Source organism: Nicotiana tabacum, chromosome 10 (genome assembly GCF_000715075.1).
Source record: "Nicotiana tabacum cultivar K326 chromosome 10, ASM71507v2, whole genome shotgun sequence".
NCBI lineage: Eukaryota > Viridiplantae > Streptophyta > Magnoliopsida > Solanales > Solanaceae > Nicotiana > Nicotiana tabacum.
This window is the reverse complement of record NC_134089.1, coordinates 157,486,607-157,500,328: the sequence shown is the minus strand read 5'-3', so window position 1 is coordinate 157,500,328 and position 13,722 is coordinate 157,486,607. Positions and strand designations below refer to the sequence as shown.

The 13,722-nt window shown below is 43.2% G+C and overlaps 1 protein-coding gene across 1 annotated transcript; it reads right to left on the bottom strand.

The window, feature by feature from the left end:
* Nucleotides 1-972: 972 nt before the first annotated feature.
* LOC142165488 (uncharacterized) lies at nt 973-1,341 on the bottom strand. Its single transcript, XM_075224030.1, has one exon. The coding sequence runs from the start codon at nt 1,339-1,341 to the stop codon at nt 973-975; it is 369 nt and encodes a 122-aa protein (XP_075080131.1).
* Between the last annotated feature and the right edge of the window lie 12,381 nt (nt 1,342-13,722).

The following is a 13,722-nucleotide window of genomic DNA, read 5'->3' as shown; positions in this document are numbered from 1 at the left end:
ATGAATTTTACCTATCTTTCACTAGTTTACTATTTTAATGGTTTTACTGCTTCATTATAGAATGCTTTTTGCCTTACGAAATTTCTTGATTTCAGTCTTTATTTATATTTGTTACTCACTGAATTGGAGTACTCACTTTACTCCTTACACCCCATGTGCAGATTCAGGCATTGCTGATCCTGCCAGTGCGAGTTGAAGACTCCCGGCTGACATTTGAAGTTTACGAGGTAGCTGTTTGGCGTCCGCAGTCCCGTGTTTCTCCTCTGATCCTTATCATTTCTATCTCTTTTCAGACATTTGTACTAGCTTATAGACTTAGCAAACTTGTACTATGACTCATAGATGCTCATGACTAGTAACACCCCAGTTAGGGCTGTGTTGGGTTGTACTTCCGCATTTTATTGATATTACCTGCTACTTATTATTATTAAATCATGTTTTAGACTATTTTCTTGATGTTTAACTATTTAACGTAGAATTGGGAATAGTTGGCTGGCATTGTTTTCACAAGAGGCGCCATCACGACCGGGTCCGGGTTGAGGATCGTGACACTTGCGAACCATTTTCTGGAATCTTCTTGTCAAGTAGGACTTGTCCCCTATTTTCACCACTTGAGTCATTGATGTCTGTCTTGAGGACTAGGTTCTTCTCCCTCTTAGGCTCTCTTCTTTCATTATCCTTCTTCTTTTTCTTCTTCATTTCATAGGTTTTCAAGTTTCCAACAAGTTCATCCATGGTTAGTGTCTACAAGTCCTTAGCGTCTGTAATGGCATTAATTTTGCTTTCCTAAGAATTGGGAAGTACACTAAGGATTTTTCTGACAAGCTTGTTTCTCGGAATACTTTTACCAAGAGAGTGAAGCTCATTGATGATGGAGGTGAATCGAGTATGCATATCTTGGATGGATTCATCATCTTTCATTCTGAAGAGCTCATATTCAATTGTGAGCATATCAATCTTGGATTGCTTCACCTATGTTGTCCCCTCGTGAGCTGACTGAAGAGCCTCCCAGATCTTTTTTGCTGATTGACATGCTGATATCCTGTTATATTCATCAGGACCAATGCCACACACAAGAATTTGTTTTGCACAAAAATTCTTTTCTATGGCCTTTCTATCAGTGTCATTGAATTCCTTTCTTGTCTTGGGAATGGCTACAACTGGGTCGCCAAGGTTCTTTGTAGGGACAAAGGGTCCGTCACATATGACATCCCATAAATCAGAATCTTCCGCCATGATGGAGTCGTGCATCCTAGTTTTCCACCATCCATAGTATTGACCGTTGAACCTTGGAGGTCTGTAAGTAGACTGGCCTTCTTCGAAGTTTGGAGGAGTAGCCATGAGAATCCTTTCTAGGTAGTAACCTGATAGAAAGAACTCGCTCTGATACCAATTGATAGAATATAAGGGTCCACCAAGCTCTATAAAGAACCAGGTTCTCTATCAGATTCAACAGTACACACACACACACTGCAGTAAGTATAATGACAAGATGAATTTTACGTGGAAAATTCCTAGCTCAACGGTATTAAAAACCATGACCTACCCTTGTAGGATTTCAACTTCACTACTGAGCAACTTTTAGATTACAACATATACAATCTAGGAATTAACCTCTTAATCCCCCACTAACTTGTAATACTCCATTACAAGCCACTTTGTAATAACTCTATTACAAAGACTTTACAACATGACTAACTCTAGCCACGATTCAAACACACAAATTTAAGGTTTACAAAAAGGTTCCTATAGAATGCTTCTAAATAAGCTAGATAGGAATTACAATTGAAGAACTATTGTAAGTACATGATTTTTGCTTCGCGGACAATCACTCCAAAAAGAAATAAAAATAATGGCAAATGGCCTCGCTATACAATTTTTCAATTTTTGTGTGACACGTGTTGACAGTCATTTTGTTGGTTCTGTCCATTTTTCGTTTAATCTAACCAAAACGAAATACAAAATATGTATGTCATGTGTAATTAAAAAGTAATTCGATCATTAAAAGAAAATCCAAAAAATATATATGCATCTTTTATTCTAGGTTGGGATTTTAACCTACTTAAATATTTCCATATGTGTGTGATAATTATGTTAAGGTGTTACAATATTGGTTGTTTTAATTTCATTTTTTTTAGTTATTTATTTTTATTTTTATTTTTAGTTCATTTAGTTTAAAACTAGAAAACAAAAGAAAGAGTGCTGAAAATCGTTTGGGCCAAGAAATGAAACAAAAATAGGCCCAAGACCAGGACCCCGATCCAGCCCAAACAACAGGCTGCCCGGACACGGTCCAAACGGCGTCGTTTCTGTCCCATCTAAGCTGGGCCGTTGATCTCAAACGAATCAACGGCCAGGATCACATCCCCTAGACCCGTCAAATTTAACCCGATCCAATCCCCACCCGGTCTCAACCCACTATCAGCCCCTGAACGACGTCGTCCCCCTTTAATGAATAGATCCTGGCCCTTGATCTCACATGATCCGACGGCCAGGATCTAAACCCCTAGATCGTATATAAGCCTTCTATCATACCCCACGCCCCCTATCCGAACCCCCCCTTCACTCGTCTTCTTCACCAAACCCTGAACCCTGAACCCCCCGAAACCCTAGCAGCCGCCATGGCCTCCCTTTCACCAGAACCCGGCGGCATGAACGCTGGTGACCACCCCCTTAACACCCCTGAAGCATCTCACCACCCCGAACCTAAATCTGTTACCCCCTAGCCTCGAATCCTCTCCCACCTTCTCGAATCTTCATTTGAAGATTCGAGACAAGACTCGATCTATACCAAACCACCCCAGATTCACACTAGACAGTCCCCGGACCTCCCTCGTGACCAAACCAAGCTTGGTTTGGTCCGAATCTACCCACAACTCCTAGAATCTCAAATCTGAGAATCCAAACCTTAGAACACAAGGACCTGAGGAATCCGGCCAGTCTTAACAGGGGTTTGATGTCTAATAGACCTTAATCAAGGTGTTCTCGGTTGAGAACACCCCGATTAAAGTTTGTTCGGCCTCAAATGGTCAAAGCTGAGTCAGACTTGGGTCGGTTTTGTTTAAACATTTTCAGTAAGTTTTTCTTTTCCTTCCTGTTTTATTCGAGTGCTAATTGAGTTTGTTAGCATGTTCTGTTATGATTTCTGGTATTTTTCATTCCAATTTCTTCCGTCTTTGTAAGGCCTTTTATTGGGTCGTTGGTTTTCTGTGTGTGTTTTGAATGTATTCTGTGACATACATGTTCGATTAGATTAGTCGTCATATAAACAATTCGTATGGCTTCCCAATATTGTGCAAAGTTAGCTGAAGTTATTCAGGACCCCGTACGTATTGTTTATTTAAGCGATTCGTTATATCTGGCTATAATTAGTATAGTCGACTTGATAAACGTCGTCGATTAGTTTCCTATAGCTGAAGGGTCAAATATTCTAATTCATACAACTTCACGTAAGTAAACAAACCCATTGGTGTTAATTGATTGTCTAACATTGTTTGAGAGTAGTTTGTAACTGCATTCTAAAACAATTAGAAGAACCAGGCCAGGGCAGTCTTGAATTTGAACTTTCAGAAGTTCAAAAGGCCCTGATGCTGCAATGGTTTAGGACAGTAATAACCCAGGATTAACAGGGGTAGTCTGGGGTTTGAAAAGAACAGAAAAGATTAGTTTAAGTAAGCTGACAAGTAGGGTACTGAATTAGGATTAAATTAATATCAATGGGGAACAAGACATAAGAGCATGAGAATTAAAATGAATACATTAATGAACCCATAACTCTTGAACAAAAGGAATTAGCCAGGCGTGGGGAGCAAGATGGCTGGCATCAAGAAGATGCTTAGGCATGGGGTTTAATAGGTATGGGCAGTCTGCAATTGGCAGAATCCAGGCAGCTTGACTGCACTAGGTTGTTGGCTTATAAATAAGCTGTTTTCAGAACTTAAAAGGGGCGGAACTTTTAGTCTTCAGAAAAAAATAAAAACAGAAAGAAATTTTCAGAACACTTTAACTAAACACTGTCCAAAACTGCACAAGGAACTAAGTTGGTTAAGTTGTTCTGGCCAAGGCAGTTATTCTAACTGGGGCTGTTACTGTTCCATTAAGAGAAGTCTGTGTGTCTTCTGCTGTGATTGTTACTACACTGAGCTTCTATGCGTTGTGGATTGAGTTTTAGTCTCCCTGATTGTCGGAACTGTGCTGGTTTTTTGCTGAGCTTTGGTGGTTATTGAATTTCTGTTGCTATTGCATAAAACATTCTGGTTCCTTTCTCGGCTGGTTTCGTTTACTATCCTGTTTTCTGGGATTATTTGTTTGTTGCTCGACCAACGTGTGAACTTCATCCTTGTGGCTGGTTGTTTGTTGTCGGGTTGTTGCTGTTTAACTGCTGCTGCTGTGTTTGTTGTGTACTACTCAACTGATTCTTTCCTTCTTCTTTTGTCTTCCCAACCAGGTACACAATTAATACTACCAATGTAACTTGAAAGTTTGAGCATGAATGCAAAAGAGAAGATCTGCAGATGTTTTTTTATACATGGACTGTTGTATTAAATGTCATGTAGTGTATAATAGTTTACATTTTTGTTTGGATACTGAAGGTAGCTTACACGCCTAGTAGATGTCAATGTAGGGTGATTGAATGTTAGTTGTGCATGTATGCTGTTAGGTAAAAATATTCCCAATGCAGTAGGTTGTATCCCAGACTTGGTTTAATTGTGTAACATATCGTTTAATACATGCCAAGCATGAAATTATCCATTACTAGCTAAGTTCATCTCCTTTTGATAAATTGCTTTGTTATAATTATTGATAAGCCACACCTTTAGAACAAAGAACATAAGTTTACGGTCTCAACCTCATGCAGGTCCAGCCCAGATAGAAACGGATCAAGTAGGTCCGCATCAGATGAACAGTGGCCCAGGTCTGACCCATCTCGCATGAGCTGGATTTGGGCCCATAATGTTCGATCAGCAATCCGTGCGTGTAGCCACATTTTCCTATTCTGTGAAAGCATTTTGAATCCTGCTATAAATAACCTGCAAGCATGCAATTAACTAGGACTATCTCTGTTTTCAGTTAGTAAAGATAAACGCGACAAGAAACGTAATTGCTATAGGATATCCTTTTAAAATAAGGACGAGATGAGCCTCGCAAAGTAAAAACGCACAAGTTGCGGGGCCCTCGTTAAATGTATATATCGAAGCATCCGGTTTCCAAGGCAGGTCGTTTAGCAAATCTCACGACCCTCCCGGAATAATAACGCGATAGTCTCTTTTAAGCGCGCATCTAATAATCTTATCTCCTTAAGTTCGGGTGCACATTTATGTGACCCAAATCCAAGTCTCAACGAAATCGAAATGCGTCTCTAATCGCGGGTACATTGATTGTGACGTGGTCTGAGATGCATTTCCATGACGTTGTAAATCCTTTTAATAATGAATGAGACGAGCCTCGACAAACAAAATGTAGAAGCTGCGGGGCCCTCTAAATGTATATATATTAAAAATACTTAGAATTCGGGACATGCCGTTTAGCAAATTTTACGGCCTTCCCCAAAATAACAATACGTTAGTTGCTTTAGGCGCGTCTTAATAAGTTATTTTCCTTAACTCGGGTGCACATTTATGTGACCCAAATCCCAATCTCAACAGAGTTGAAACATAACTCTAACCACGGGTACATTGATTGTAACGTGGTTCGAGGTGTGTTTCCACGATGTTGCAATTCTTGATAAAAATAACATTAAATGATAAAAGCGGTTAAAAGATAAAATTGGTACATAAGTTCACATTTGTATAAAATCAGATAATCAAGCCGAATATAACAGTTGAGCGGCCGTGCTAGAACCACGGAACTCGGGAATGCGTAACACCTTCTCCCGGGTTAATAGAATTCCTTATCCAAATTTCTGGTACGCAGACTGTAATATGGAGTCATTCTTTTCCTCGATTCGGGATTAAAATTGATGACTTGGGACACCCTAAATCTCCCAAGTGGCGACTCTGAAATAAATAAACTAATCCCGTTTCGATTGTCCTTTAATTGGAAAAACTTCATGGCGCCCTCGCGGGTGCGGATAAAGGAGGTGTGACAGCTCTGGCGACTCTGCTGGGGAGTATATAACCCAGAACCACTGGTTCAGGGTTAAGAATTCGAGCTTAGAATAATTGTTATTATTTGGCTTTATTTATTATCTGCTTTTTACATGTTTTGAGCCTAATGTGCTAAATGCTGCTTTTACCGCTTTGATACTATTTGAACTGTATATAAATTGTGCCGAAACCTTTCTCTTCTTACCTCCGGGGATGTGCTTACTGGTTGAGACTCCCTATTCTGTTAGTGTCATACCCTAAATAAAAGAGGCTCAGAAAGTTTCTAAGCCGGCTGGCCTTTTGGTTCCCGGAAAGGAGCTCCTTCCTCAGCTCGAGTTGTCCGCTCGGGTACACTGTCTAGAACACCGACCCAGGTTTTGAACATAGAATAACGTGACTTCATGTCGGATCCCTAGTAGGAATGCTTGTCTGCATCATGTGCATTTTTTACTTAGGGGACTCAACACAGGGGTTGGGTCCGTCTAGGAATAGTAACCTGAAACAGAGAAGACCATCCTGATGCATCTTACCTGCTGCATACATATATTTGTTTCAAACCTGCATGTTGACCGGTTCCTGAATCTTGTGAGTGTTGGAAAAAAAAGGAAAATGAGGAAACAAAAAGAGACCTAACAGTTAAGGTATTAATTGATTCATTTATTTTGGAAAATCGTTTGTCGAAAAGAAAATGAAAAAAGAGTCTTTGTTTTAGTTTGGAAAATAGGTTATTTTATCTTTTTGGAAAAAATGAAGAGTTATTTTACCTTGTTTTCAAAATGGTTTGTCTTGCGATAAAAAATGAAAAAAGAGATGCTTGTTCATTTAAACCACCCGAACTACGCGGGTTTGATTCTCATAGGGTGTGAGATACGTAGGCAACCTCCGCCGGGTCCAACCTCCCATTCTTTTTGAAAATTAATAAAGTAGCAAAAACGCCAAAAGTGTATTTTTCTTTCATAGGGTCGGGTGACGCCATTTATATCAAAAAACAGCCAAATGTTCCCAAAAGGAACGTGGAAGGCTGCCTTTGTACAAACAGGCCACCTCTTGTTTTTTCACACAACCTTAAAAATCTTCGTCCCTGAAGTGCTGAGAGGTCGTGTTCAGAAATCCTCTTGAGGAAAGTGAGCATATGTTTTTTTTGTTTTGATCAAAATAAGTTTTGTTTGTTAAAATCTTATTAATAAATGTGCAGAATGAGCACGACTCCAAATGAACCCTTTACAATCATGAATAAAATTCCCCTCCAATTGCGGCTTTGGTGGAATGATTTAGGCAAAGAAGGGCATGACGAAATCAAGAAATATCTGAAAGGCCTCACGAGTTTGTTGGATATCAGGCCACGGGGAGATATCATAAGGGCACTAGTCCCTCACTGGGATCCTGCGCACAATGTCTTCCACTTCTCAGACTTTGAACTTACCCCAACTTTAGAAGAAATAGCAGGATATATCGGTAGTGCTGAGGCTCCATTGAGGCATAAATACCTGGTTGCTCCAAGAGCTGTGGCAGTACACCGGTTTCTGGACTCATTAAAGATAGTCAGAACAATTCGTAACCCTGACTTGGCAAAAGGTTTTTGCACTGTGAGTTTCGTATACCAAAGATATGGTCACATAGGAGGATTCGACAAACCAGAAAACCAGTTGTGCAGCAAAAGTAACCGTCGAAAGTGGGATGAACATAGACGGGTTGCTTTTATGATAACTTTCTTAGGGCTCCTAGTGTTCCCAAGAAAAGACGGGAATATCGACATAAAGATAGCGGGGGTCGTCAGTACTTTACTCACACAGAAAGATAGCATGCTGGCGCCCATGATTGTATCCGATATGTTTCGGGCTCTCGCGTCCTGCAAGGCTGGAGGAAACTTTTTCGAAGGTTGTAACTTGTTGTTGCAAATGTGGATGACTGAACACCTATGTCACCGAGCTCAGTTTCTGAGCCATGGATCCGCTGACAGGACCTGCATAGAGGAGTTCTATACCAGAGTTAATGAGGCCTACCTACCTAGAGGAGTTTCGGCATGGACCTCATATTTCCGTGCCCTCAACGCCAGTCAAATATAGTGGACGCTGGGTTGGTTACCGATCGACGAAGTTATATACATGCCAGCAGCCAGGCCCCATTTTCTCTTAATGGGACTTAAGAGCATTCAACCTTATGCGCCGCATCGGGTTTTAAGGCAACTTGGGAGATGTCAAATAGTGCCAAAAGACGAGGATTTAAGCACCCAGGTGATTGAGATCAGTACCGATGGCCAGTTTCCTGAAGCAAGGGTTCGCCAAATGTGGGGCCAATGCCAATACTTAGAGGCAAATACTTGTGTACTGAATCGGACAAAAGGGGAAGTTTCGCCCGGATATCAGGCCTGGTACAAAGGGGAAACATCATCCGCAAGGCCGGCTAAAAGACCGCACCTGCAAGAGTTTACCAGATCCTCACAAGAGCAGTGGGACTGGTTGGCCAAAGAGCGGGAATAACTTGCCGAGACAGGCAAGCTGAAGCAACAGGTTCAGGATATGGAGTTTGAAAGCCAATTACAGTTCGCTACCCATAAGGGAGAAAAGAACAGGTTAATCAGAGAAGGCGAGATCCTCAAAGCTCAGATCCAGAAGATGAAAAGGGAGGCCGACAACCAACTGAGAAGCCGGGCGGACAAAAAATTGATAGCAGGGTTAAAAAATCAGGTCGCGGAAAGCCAGGAAGACTTGGAAAGAGCCAAGGCTAGCACAGCAAGATTGCGGACCAAGTGGGAAAAAGGTACAATGGCCCGGAGGCAGCGCCTGCAACAAGTCATAAGGGATTATGAACTGAGCATCGGGACGTTAAGGGAAACGAATGCCACTCTTCAAGAGCGGATCTTCCAGCAAACACGAGATGCCCAAGCCGATAGAAGGCGCTGTTACGATGCAATGACCAGAATGGAAAGACAAATGGAGATGTTCCAGGATCAACTTGCCAACAATGCGCAAACACTAGGATTAAAGAACCGACAGATAAGGCAGTTGTTCACGGAAAGGGACAACATTCGAGGAAGGATCGACGAGATTGGGCATTACATCTACATGAGATGCCTGGCATGCGAGCAAATGCCTCGGAAGACCCTCCTTGTTTCCATCATGGGCTTCGTCCACCGAATCATGAATGAATTGAAAAGCCTGCAGAGGGACCTCACACCAAGGGCCGCGGAAGGGCCGAATGATGCCTCGCGGGCCCCTAAGTTGGAAAATTAATCTTTGGTCGAGTCTTGTTTATTTGGCTTTGTTGCTTTTCCATATGTTTGTTTTCTTTTCTTTTAGTCAAATCAAGTTAAAAACTATGGAGCCTGTACTGTTGCTATTTTGTTTGAAGTAATGTGTAATAGCAAGTTTTGATAATGAAATTAAGTGGCTCCAGAAGAATTTCTATGTGTCTTTACTTTGTGACAGAACTACGCCTGGTCTGATTCGCGCGGGGACGTGATACGTAGGCAATCCCCATAAGATTCGACCGCTTTTAAATAAAGAAAGAAAGAAAAAGAGAGAAAATAAAATAAAATACAGGATTTCCCAAAGTACTTTAAAAGGGGACAAATGAGCAAGCCGGGACGACGCATGTTGTTTGAAGCAAAGCATGTAGAAACGGTTAACTGCCTAGAAGCATTGCATCCTCTATGTGTTATGATCAAATCTGTTAAACTCTAACGCTAACAAAGTTTGTTGTGGTCTAACTCCAGACAAGTTAGTTGTTAAAGAACTCTGGCAACACACTCCTATCAAACCAGATCCAAAGGACCGGTAGCAACAAGCATGACTACTTCAGAGAATAGTAATGAGCAAGAAAGGCCGATGAGCCAGTTGTTAAAAGAAGCGATGGAAAAGATTGAAAGGATGGGACTAGAGATGAATGCAATGCAGCTAGCCTTAGCCAAAGCACAAAAGAGCCCTGAGACACTAGGGCACATGCCGGAATACCCTCACTCCGACCCTTCAACAAGCCTTCCGAATCCCCGTTATCATCAAGAAAGAAGCCCTCATGATTCCCAAGCTCCACCACCCCATCAACCTCTCCCAACGCCAAATATTCCCACTTTTGTGGGACCCACATCAGCCACCCTGCAAAGAACGACCAGTGAGCCATTGTTTCAGGCTCACGATACGCAATACTATCCCCCTGAGCCTACATTCCATGCCCCCGAACCACAGGCCTACAATCCGCACTTGAAGGTACCGGCAGAGATTGAAAAGCTGGTTAAAGCCATTGGACAGGATGAGGTATTGAGAAAGTTCAAAAGCCTGGAGCAGTCCTTCAGGAACCTGCACGGTTTGGGCAACCAGGTCAGCGTAGCATACAAAGATCTGTGCCCTTTCTAGATGTCCAACTCCCGGCTGGGTTCAAGATGCCTAAGTTTGATTTATATGAAGGGCACGGTGATCCCATGGCACATTTGCGGGGATTCTGTAGCAAAATGAGAGGGGCAGGCGGCAAGGACGAGCTGCTAATAGCTTATTTCGGTCAAAGTCTGAGCGGATCTGCACTAGAATGGTATACCAGGCAGGATTCCAGTAGATGGTACACTTGGGATGATCTGGCGCAGGCTTTCGCGGGTCATTTCCAATACAATCTCGAGATAGTTCCTGATCATTTCACATTATTGAGAACTGGGAAGAAACCCGGGGAAAGTTTTCGCGAGTTCGGGTTCCGCTGGAGAGAGCAAGCAGCTAGAGTCGATCCTCCCATGAGAGAGGGAGAGATGGTGGACTATTTCTTACAAACACTGGATCCAACCTACTTTAGTCACTTGGTGACAACGGTTGGAAAATTCTTCAACGAGGTGGTGAAGATAGGGGTCATGATAGAAGAAGGTCTGAGGTCTGACAAAATCCTGAACTACTCGGCACTCAAGGCAACGACCCAGGCTATTCAGAATGGCACGGGAGGTGCGCTGAGAAGAAAGAAAGAAGAAGTTTCCACGATCGAGACAGGCAGTTAGTCCGGGTCTGGCAGGCCACATTACAACCAACCCCGACCTCACAGGACAAATTACCCATACAACCCACCACATCACTACTATCCACCCCAAGAACCGCATTTCACCGTCCATCAAGCCCAGACATACGCCAAACCTCCGGTTCGCCCACAATGGTGTGCGCCGTCTCCCCACAATACATACCCAGCTCCACATAATACCTACCCACCACCACAAAATACCTACCCTCCGCCCAGAGCATACAGGAACCCTCCAGGGACAGGTTTTCGAGGGAGTCAAGCAGCTAAAAATGATAGGCTACAGAAACATAGAGCCTTTACTGAGCTGGGAGAGTCCTATATCGCAGTATTCCACAAATTGAGACGGTTGGGTTTGGTAAGTCCTATCGAACCCCGAGAGCAAAACCCCCCGCCTCAAAATGTGAACAGGACGATAAGCTGTGAATATTGCTCAGGGATGCTGGGACATGAAACTGAAAAATGTTGGAGACTAAAGCAGGCAATATAAGACCTCATTGATACTAACAAAATCGAGGTCCAGACACCGGAGGCACCTAACATCAATCAAAACCCACTGCCAGCGCACCACGAGACGCACATGATCGAATTGGTGTATGAGGGAAGAGAGTTGAGAAAACCCTCGCAAACAATGATGATGATCCAGGCCGCTCCGAGAGAAGGATTGACCAGTGGAGGAGTGAGGGTACAGTCGCAGGGAGAAGGCATCAAGCCAGTAGTAATATTGGGAAAGAGCCTGTCCGCCAAGACAAGCAAACCTGAGCCAAACCAGTTGGGGACTAAGCCCACACCCGTCGTTGTGCTGAAGGGGGTATACAGAGATCTGGTCACCATAAAGCCCATAGTCCAGCTGCCAATGATTGATAGCAAGGCTGTGCCTTGGAAATACGAGAAGGCAGTAGTGATGTACAAAGGAAAACAGGTGGAGGAAGTTAGTTGCGAAGCACAAGGGCTGACTCGATCAGGGCGGTGTTTTGCTCCGGTGGAGTTAAGAAGAACCAACCCAACTGCAACCAAGAAACCTGTATCTGAAGAAGAGGCTGAGGAGTTCCTGAGAAAGATGAAGGTACAGGACTACTCCGTGGTCGAACAGCTGAGGAAAACACCGGCCCAGATCTCGCTGCTGTCATTATTGATCCATTCTGAGGAGCATCGTCGGGCCCTGATGAAGATATTGAACGAAGCTCATGTGCCCAACAAGATTTCTATAAACCACCTGGAAACCATTGCCAACAAGATTTTCGAGATGAATAGGGTAACATTCTCAGATGATGACCTGCCGATGGAAGGTACAGAGCATAATAAAGCTCTCTACCTAACTGTCAAATGTGAAAACTCGGTAGTTACTCGGGTATTGGTGGATAACGGTTCAAGTGCCAATATCTGCCCATTATCCACTCTGAACCAGTTAAAGGTCGATCACGGAAGAATCTGCAAGAATAGCATCTGCGTCCGAGGATTCGACGGAAATGGAACAGCCATTGTAGGGGATGTTGTACTTGAATTGACCATCGGTCCAGTCCTGTTCACCATGGAGTTCCAGGTGCTAGATGCCACAGTATCTTATAACCTTCTGTTAGGACGACCATGGATTCATGCAGCCAAAGCAGTGCCCTCCACCCTACATCAGATGGTGAAGTTCGAGTGGGAAAGGTAAGAGGTCGTGCTACACGGCGAGGACACGGCGTGCACCATGGGTGGCGCCATTGTACCTTTCATAGAGACCGATGATGACAAAGGTCCTTGGGTCTACCAGATTTTCGATACAGTGTCGGCAAACAAAATTTCTGAAGGAGAAATCATCCCGCACCCTAGGGTAGCTGCCGCGACAGTCATGATGGTCTCGGAAATGCTGGGTAATGGATTTGTGCTGGGAAAGGGCCTGGGAGTCGAGCTTCAGGGGATTGTCCAACCTGTCTCCCTGCCTAAAAATCTGGAAACTTTCGGATTGGGGTTCAAACCAACCACAGCAAATGTAAAGCAAGCGCGGAAAATGAAGAAGAAAGTCTGGTATCTTCCCAAACCCGTGCCACGTCTCTCAAGATCTTTTGTCAGAGCAAGCGCCAAAGGGCCACCGGTCCCAAAGATTCTAGGACCATTGATTGGTATGGATGGGGACCTGAATCAGAGTTTCGAGAGGCTATTCGCCGATATCAGTATGGTAGAAGTTGGAGAAGGTTCCAGCAGAGCAGAGATACAGTTTGTGGGGCCTGAGGCCAAAACCAACAACTGGACGGTTACTCCTCTTCCTGTCCGAGGGGAGTCTTGGTAGTAGGCTTTGATTTATGTTTTGTTTGTTTTGTTTTGTTCGGATTATTCCAGGGTGTAATCCAAATTTTACTTTTGTTTTGTAAAAGTGTTAACCCTTTTATCCCGCAAGTTTAATAAAGTTCTCTTCTTTTGCCCATTTTAATTTTATTTTGTTCTTTTTCTTTCTGAACAGTTCTCTTTTTACTGGTTTTAATGACATGGCATGCACAGCGGATCATCGACCTAGTCTAATAAATCAATCTGAATCCGACTTAATGACACAAGAGGTCGTTTGCGACGATGAATCTGAATATGACGAAGATAAACCGAGAACTGCGCCAATTTGAAGAAAAACCCAAATCTAACCTAAATGACACTGAGGCTGTGAATCTAGGGGACG

Excerpts from the sequence above, each read along its gene's own strand:
- LOC142165488 (XM_075224030.1), bottom strand. The coding sequence starts at position 1,341 with ATGGCTACTCCTCCAAACTTCGAAGAAGGCCAGTCTACTTACAGACCT.